Genomic DNA, 8,834 nt, shown 5'->3' on the forward strand with positions numbered 1-8,834 from the left:
CACGATGGTGTGATGACTCACCTAGAGCCAGACATTCTGGAATGTGAAGTCAAGCAGGCCTTAGGAAGCATCACTACGAACAAAGCTAGTGGAGGAGATGGAATTCCAGTTGAGCTATTTCAAACCCTGAAAGATGATGCTGTGAAAGTGCTGCATTCAATATGCCAGCAAATTTGGAACACTCAGCAGTGGCCACAGGACTGGAAAAGGTCAGTTTTCATCCAATCCCAAAGAAAGGCAATGCCAAAGAATGCTCAAACTACCACAAAATTGCACTCATCTCACATGCTAGTAAAGTAATGCTCAAAATTCTCCAAGCCAGGCTTCAACAATACATGAACCGTGAACTTCCAGATGTTCAAGCTGGTTGTAGAAAAGGCAGAGAAACCAGAGATCAAATTGCCAACATCCGCTGGATCATGGAAAAAGGAAAGGAGTTCCAGAGAAACATCTATTTCTGCTTTATTGACTACGCCAAAGCCTTTGACTGTGTGGATCACAATCAACTGTGGAAAATTCTGAAAGACGTGGGCATACCAGACCACATGACCTGCCTCTTGAGAAACCTATATGCAGGTCAGAAAGCAACAGTTAGAACTGGACATGGAAAAACAGACTAGTTCCAAATAGGAAAAGGAGTACATCAAAGCTGTATATTGTTACCCTGCTTATTTAACTTCTATGCAGAGTACATCATGAGAAATGCTGGGCTGGAAAAAGCACAAGCTGGAATCAAGATTGCTGGGAGAAATATCAGTAACCTCAGATATGCAGATGACACCACCCTTATGGAAGAAAGTGAAGAAGAACTAAAAAGCCTCTTGATGAAAGTGAAAGAGGAGAGTGAAAAAGTTGGCTTAAAGTTCAACATTCAGAAAATGAAGATCATGGCATCTGGTCCCATCACTTTATGGCAAATAGATGGGGAAACAGTGGCTGACTCTATTTTGGGGGGCTCCAAAATCACTGCAGATGGTGACTGCAGCCATGAAATTAAAAGACGCTTACTCCTTGGAAGAAAATTATGACCAACCTAGACAGCATATTCAAAAGCAGAGACGTTACTTTGCCAACTAAGGTCCATCTAGTCAAGGCTATGGTTTTTCCAGTGGTCATGTATGGATGTGAGAGTTGGACTGTGAAGAAAGCTGAGTGATGAAGAATTGATGCTTTTGAACTGTGGTGTTGGAGATGACTCTTGAGAGTCCCTTGGACTGCAAGAAGTCCAACTAGTCCATCTTAAAGGAGATCAGTCCTGGGTGTTCACTGGAAGGACTGATGCTGAGGCTGAAACTCCAATACTTTGGCCACATGCAAAGAGTTGACTCATTGGAAAAGACTCTGATGCTGGGAGGGACTGGGGGCAGGAGGAGAAGGGGATGACAGAGGATGAGATGGCTGGATGGCATCCCCGACTCAATGGACATGAGTTTGAGTGAACTCCGGGAGTTGGTGATGGACAGGGAGGCCTGGCATGCTGCGATTCATGGGGTTGCAAAGAGTCGGACATGACTGAGTGACTGAACTGAAGTAGCTGCTATTGATTAGTAATTTAATCAAATACTCTCTTGACTACTTATGCCTACTCAGAACAATCTATCTTAGCCCTCTTGACCTCTTGAAAGAGGTAGAAGGATATGAAGAATGAAATAATTAAGAAAAGTGGTAGACTATGGCCCTGTTCTGAGAAATTAATGATTGATTTAGAATCTGAACTATAAGCAGCTTTTAATGAGGCAGAAGTTCAGGAAGAGTATTCAGCCTTTGGAGGTGGCTTTTCATTCATAACGGGGCTTCCCTGGTGGCTCAGACGGTGAAGCATCTGCCCGCAATGTGGGAGACCCGGGTTCGATTCCTTGGTCGAGAAGATCCCCTGGAGAAGGAAATGGCAATCCACTCCAGAACTCTTGCCTGGAAAATCCCATGGACGGAGGAGCCTGATAGGCTACAGTCCATGGGGTCGCAAAGAGTCGGACACGACTGAGCGACTTCACTTCACTTCACTTTCATTCATAAAGGAATGAAAAGAAAATCAGATCAACTGAAGGCTCTAGAGAGCAAGGAAGAGAGGATGTGACATATAGAAGATACAGGAAGAGGATTCAAAAGTGCCTTATGAGGGAGTTCTTACTGGCTAAGAACAATGGAAAAGCATTAAAGGGGGATTTTAGCAAGGGGTATGGGTGGGGATAAGGAATGACAAGACTTTAGGAATCAAGATATTGGATTAGGGCAGATGCGCATTAAAGGGAGGGGATCTGAGGATTTGCTTCTTTGTTTTAGACAAATATTTTAATTGAATAAGAAGACCTCTGCTAATAATAAGAGAAAGAACGTTTACATATATGCATATAACTGAATAGCTTTGCTGCACAAAAGAAATGAACACTTTTAAATCAATTATACTTCGATAAAAAATCTTCTTGCAGTATAGGAGACGCAGGTTTGATCCCAGGGTAAGGAAGATATCCTCGAGAAGGGAATTCTTCACTCCAGTATTCTTGCCTGGAGAATCCCATGGACAGAGAAACCTGCAGGTTATAGTCCATGGGGTCACAAAGAGTCAGATGAATGAGCAACCAACACACACACACACACACACACACACACACACTTCAACAAAATAAATTTTTTTTTAAAAGTCAAGCCTTGTTTAACTTATCTATAAATTTGATATCATTCCAATAAAAACTCTAAGAAGAGACATTTTTTTCTTCTAGGAGCTAAGCAATATTAAAGTTTATATATAAAAATAAATGATAGCTCTTTCCCTTTGGCACACCACTGAAGATCCTGGTGTCGCCATGGGCCGCCGCCCCGCCCAGTGTTACCGGTACAGTAAGAACAAGCCGTACCCAAAGTCCCGCTTCTGCCAAGGTGTCCCTGATGCTAAGATTCGCATCTTCGACTTGGGGCGTAAGAAGGCCAAAGTGGATGAGTTCCCACTCTGTGGCCACATGGTGTCAGATGAGTATGAGCAGCTTTCCTCTGAAGCCCTGGAGGCTGCCCGTATTTGTGCCAACAAGTACATGGTGAAAAGCTATGGCAAAGATGGTTTTCACATCCGAGCGCGGCTTCAGCCCTTCCATGTCATCCGCATCAACAAGATGTTGTCTTGCGCTGGAGCTGATAGACTCCAGACAGGTATGCGCGGTGCCTTTGGAAAGCCCCAGGGCACAGTGGCCAGGGTCCACATTGGCCAGGTCATAATGTCCATCCGCACCAAGCTGCAGAACAAGGAACATGTGATTGAAGCCCTCCGCCGGGCCAAGTTCAAGTTCCCTGGCCGCCAGAAGATCCACATCTCTAAGAAGTGGGGATTTACCAAATTCAATGTGGATGAATTTGAGAACATGGTGGCAGAAAAGCGACTCATCCCAGATGGCTGTGGGGTCAAATACATCCCTAATCGTGGTCCCCTGGACAAATGGCGGGCCCTGCACTCATGAGCACCAGCGTTGTCCCCTCCTTAATCATGCTCACCAATAAATGCTATTTCCTGTCCAAAAATAAAAATAAAAAATGATAGCTTAGGAAAAAAAATTAAATAAGTGTAGGAGAATATGCCACTCCAAAATATGCAGCTTTGATACATGATTTTGAGTTTTCATTATTGCTGCAAAACAATAAACACAGGCAGAGGCTTTCTCTGAACACCTAAAGAGCTCAGCTATCATAAACGCCCTACCCAGGAATTTTATCTGTCAGAGAAAACTGACTCATCACAAGAGAGGAGACTAGAAGCCAACATCAAACTCAGTCATAAACTTATCATCAGTTCAGTTCAGCTCAGTCACTCAGTCATGTCCAACTCTGCAACCCCACAGACTGCAGCATGTCAGGCCTCCCTACCCATCACCAACTCCCAGAGTTTACTCAAACTCATGTCCATTGAGTCAGTGATGCCATCCAACCATCTCATCCTCTATCATCCTCTTCTCCCACCTTCAATCTTTCCCAGCATCAGGGTCTTTTCAAATGAGTCAGCTCTTCATATCAGGTGGCCAAAGTATTGGAGTTTCAGCCTCAACCTCAGTTTCTCCAGTGAATATTCAGGACTGATTTTCTTTAGGATGGACTGGTTGTATCTCCTTGCAGTCCAAGGGACTCTCAAGAGTCTTCTCCAACACCACAGTTCAAAAGCATCAATTCTTCAGAGCTCAGCTTTCTTTATAGTCCAGCTCTCACATCCATATATGACTACTGAAAAGACTTCTCATCTATTCTTCCAAGGGCCTGGTCATCTTTTCTAAAAATCTCTTACTCTCCCCTCAGAGGCCTACAGCTCCCCTCCCTTTGCCCTCTTAAGATATTTAAACCTAAATTCTAAGCCACTTATTTGAGTTACTCATTTGTTTGTGGATATCTCCAACATATACATGAAATATTGGGCTTCCCAGGTGGCACTAGTGGTAAAGAACCTGCCCACCAATGCAGAAAATGTAAGAGATTCAGGTTCTGTCCCTGCGTTGGGAAGATCCCTTGGAAATGGCAACCCACTACAGTATTGTTGCCTGGAGGATCCCACAGCAGAAGAGTCTGGCAGCCCACAGGGTCGTAGAGAGTTGGACACAACTGAAGTGACTTAGTACCCATGCGTACATGAGATATGTGTTAATAAACTTGTTTATTTTTATCTTTTTAATCTATCCCTTATTATAGGAGTCTCAGTCAAGAACTCAGAAAGGTAGAATGACTTTTTTTCCTCTCCTACTATATTAATTATAGATCTACATTTAAAAATACCAATCTATGACTTCCCTGGTGGTCCATTGGTTAAGACTCCACCTGCCAATGCAGGGGATGTGGGTTCAGTCCCTGGTCCAGGAAGATTCCACATGCCGTGGTGCAATTAAGCCCGTGTGCCACAACTACCAAAGCCTGTGCAGCCTAGGGCCCGCACACTGCAGCTACTGAGACAGGCGCCCCTCGAGCCTGCGTTCTGCAGTAAGAAAAGCCATTGCGATGAGAAGCCCACAATGCTGGAATGAGGAGCAGGCTCTGCTCACCAAGCCCAAGCACAGCAATGAAGACCCAATGCAACCAAAAATGAAAATAAATTATTATTTTTCTAAATGCTAACCTATGAATATTCTTACGAATCAACAGATCAAAATACAAAGCCCAGATATAGACTCAGATACACAGATGCATTTATTTATTGCTTTTCAACAACAAATATAAAGGTAGCATTTCAATTCAGAGTGAAAAAGGTGAGTCCATAGCTCACACCTTACACCATATATAATCCCAAGTAGATATAAAAACTTAAATATTTGAAACAAATCTCTAAACTAATCAGAATAAATCTCAAAAATTTGTCTATTTATATGCACACACATGTAATATCTAGGAATGAGGAAAAGCATTCTTCTAAGTAAGAAGAAATTCAGAAATCATCCAGAAAAAAAAATAGATAAACTAAAATACATAAAAACAAAACGGTCTGGCATGGCAAACAAAACAAAAAGCCCAAATAACCTGATGGAAAAAACAGACAACAAATTTGAACAACTAGTTTAAGGAGAAAGGAAATAAAAATGACTCTTTAGTTTATGAAAAAATGCTCAGTCTCAATAGTAATCAATTAAAACTGTACGGATAATTTCCCATGCAGAAAATTCCAAATAATATATTTTGATACTCATTCTTTAAGGAGATGGAGCAGGATTCCCCATCCCTTAAGGACGGGCTGTACATAGTAACTGTACATGGTAACTTCTCTCAAACAGTACGACTTGGATAAAAGGCAGGGGAAACCTAAACTTAACAGTGCAGAGACCTTACAAACACTAATTTAATCAGGTGACCAAGGTCAACATCAACAGTAATATGGAGCTGACAGTGTGTACTCTTTATGTGTGTGTGTTGATAGTATGCACTCTTGATTTGATGTGATGAGAATAGCAATTTACCTCTGTGTTCGTCTTCCCCAAAGGGTCTTCAAGACCAATCTAATCATGAGAAAAATAGACAAATTCGAATAGAGGGACATTTTAAACAGAACACCTAACAAATATTCCTTAAAACAGTCAAGATGATCAAAAATAAGAGAAGTCTGAAAAACTGTCATAGTCAAGATAAGTCCAAGGAGATGTGAAAATTAAATGTGAAGTGGTATCCTGGATGGAATCCAGGAACAGGAAAAGGGCTTCAGAAAAACCTAAGGATGTCTGAATAAAGTATGGGATTGAGTTAATAATAATGTATCAACACTGCTTCATTAATTGTAATAAATGTACTGTGCCAATGTAAGATACTAATTAATAATAAGGGAAATTGGGCAGGGGGTATATGAAAACTATCTTCACAATTTTTCTGTAGATCTAAAACTACAATAAAAAATAAATTTTATGTTAAAATAAAGCATTCTGTACAGATATGCCATTTTCAGTTATTAGATTGGCAATGCTTTAAATTTTATTTTATACTTCTTTGGTGAAAGTGTAAAGAAACAGGTATTTTTATACATTATGAGGTGAGTAGAAGCATACACTTCTTTATGGAGAGCAATCTGGCAATTCATTTTCAGTAAGTATCTCTTCCCTTAGCAATTCCATTTTAAGGAATTTATCATAAAAACGACTCATGGGATTTTGCCATTTGAAGCAACATGGATGAGCATGGAGGGTATTATGAAAATGAAATAAGTCAGACAGAGAAAGACAAATACTGTATAATCTCACTCACATGTGGAACCTAAAAAATACCACAAACTAGTGAATATAACAACAACAAAAAAAGGCAGACTCATAAATTCAGAGAATAAGTCAGTGGTTATCAGGAGAGGAAAGTGGGGAGAGGCAATATAGGGGTAGGGGGATAAGAGGTGCAAACTATTATGTATAAAATAAACTACCATGATATATTGTACAATATAAGGAATATAGCCAATATTTATAAATTACTATAAATGGAGTATAATCCTCAAAAACTGTGAATCATCACATTGTACACCTGTAACATAAAATATTATACATCAACCATATTTCAGTAAAAAAGAGATCAATATTTAACAGAAGCAGTTCATTACAAAAATTTATCATCATTAATTTTATTTCAATCTTTTCTCACTGTTTATCTTTATGGTTGCTTTCTGAATACATTCTTTCCAAACATAACCCTAATGATGTTAATATTTCTTCCTAATTCTCTTTCACCAACAGGCTTCTTTATTGCCTTGGCAACCCAAGTTGTCTAGTTTGTTTGTCAAAGATTTGAAAGCAAGCCTCTCCCTCCTGAAAATGACTGTTATAATGCCTTTAATGTTCTACTCTTTTTCCTATAAAAGATCAGTATTTCAAGCGAATTTATTTAAGAGCCAATTATGTGTTAGATTTAAGAAAGAGTGATAGAAATGTAGCCGCTGCCCTTGAGAAGTTCACCCTCTGGGGAGCTACTGAGTCATTAAATAGCAGCTATGAGTTTGGAGTCAGTTCAGTTCAGTTCAGTCACTCAGTCGTGTCCGACTCTTTGTGACCCCATGAACCACAGCACGCCAGGCCTCCCTGTCCATCACCAACTCCTGGAGTCTACCCAAACCCATGTCCATTGTGTTGGTGATGTTATCCAACCATATCATCCTCTGTTGTCCCCTTTTCCTCCTGTCCATCACCAACTCCTGGAGTCTACCCAAACCCATGTCCATTGTGTTGGTGATGCTATCCAACCATATCATCCTCTGTTGTCCCCTTTTCCTCCTGCCTTCAATCTTTCCCAGCATCAGGGTATTTTCAAATGAGTAAGTTCTTTGCATCAGGTGGCCAAAGTATTGGAGTTTCAGCTTCAGCATCAGTCCTTACCATGAAAACCCAGGACTGATCTCCTTTAAGATGGACTGGTTGGATCTCCTTGCAGTCCAAGGGACTCTCAAATCTTCTCCAACACCACAGCTCAAAAGCATCAATCCTTCGGCGCTCAGCTTTCTTTATAGTCCAACTCTCACATCCATACATGACCACCGGTTAAACTATAGCCTTGATTAGACGGACCTTAGTTGGCAAAGTAATGTCTCTGCTTTTTAATATGCTGCCTACGTTGGTCATAACTTTCCTTCCATAGAGTAAGCATCTTTTAATTTCACGGCTGCAATCACCATCTGCAGTGATTTTGGAACCCAGAAAGATAAAGTCAGCCACTGTTTCCACTGTTTCCCCATCTATTTCCCATGAAGTGATGGGACCAGATGCCATGATCTTCGTTTTCTGAATGTTGAGCTTTAACTCAACTTTTTCACTCTCCTCTTTCACGTTCATCAAGAAGCTCTTTAGTTCTTCTTTACTTTCTGCCATAAGGGTGGTGTCATCTGCATATCTGAGGTTATTGATATTTCTCTGAGCAATCTTGATTCCAGTTTGTGCTTCTTCCAGCTCAGCCTTTCTCATGATGTACTCTGCATATAAGTTAAATAAGCAGGGTGACAATATATAGCCTTGACATACTCCTTCTCTTATTTGGAACCAGTTTGTTTTTCCATGTCCAGTTTTAACTGTTGCTCCCTGACCTGCATACAGGTTTCTCAAGAGGCAGGTCAGGTGGTCTGGTATTCCCATCTCTTTCAGAATTTTCCACAGTTAATTGTGATCCACACAGTCAAAGGCTTTGGCGTAGTCAATAAAGCAGACATAGATGTTTTTCTGGAACTCCTTTGCTTTTTCCATGATTCAGTGGATGTTGGCAATTTGATCTCTGGTTCCTCTGCCTTTTCTAAAACCAGCTTGAGCATCTGGAAGTTCATGGTTCACATACTGCTAAAGCCTGGCTTGGAGAATTTTGAGCATTACTTTACTAGCGTGTGAGATGAGTGCAATTGTGTGGTAGTTTGAGCATTCTTT

The 8,834-nt window shown here is 40.8% G+C and overlaps 1 protein-coding gene across 1 annotated transcript; it reads left to right on the top strand.

Moving 5' to 3' along the window:
* The first annotated feature begins 2,777 nt into the window (after positions 1-2,777).
* LOC138430772 (large ribosomal subunit protein uL16-like) lies at positions 2,778-3,508 on the top strand. Its single transcript, XM_069572803.2, has one exon. It carries the CDS (start codon positions 2,805-2,807, stop codon positions 3,447-3,449), a length of 645 nt encoding a protein of 214 aa, XP_069428904.1. The 5' UTR covers positions 2,778-2,804; the 3' UTR covers positions 3,450-3,508.
* The last annotated feature ends 5,326 nt before the right edge of the window (positions 3,509-8,834 follow it).

This window comes from Ovis canadensis, chromosome 1 (assembly GCF_042477335.2).
Source record: "Ovis canadensis isolate MfBH-ARS-UI-01 breed Bighorn chromosome 1, ARS-UI_OviCan_v2, whole genome shotgun sequence".
Lineage (NCBI taxonomy): Eukaryota > Metazoa > Chordata > Mammalia > Artiodactyla > Bovidae > Ovis > Ovis canadensis.

Coding starts and splice junctions, on each gene's coding strand:
- LOC138430772 (XM_069572803.2), top strand. CDS start 2,805: ATGGGCCGCCGCCCCGCCCAGTGTTACCGGTACAGTAAGAACAAGCCG.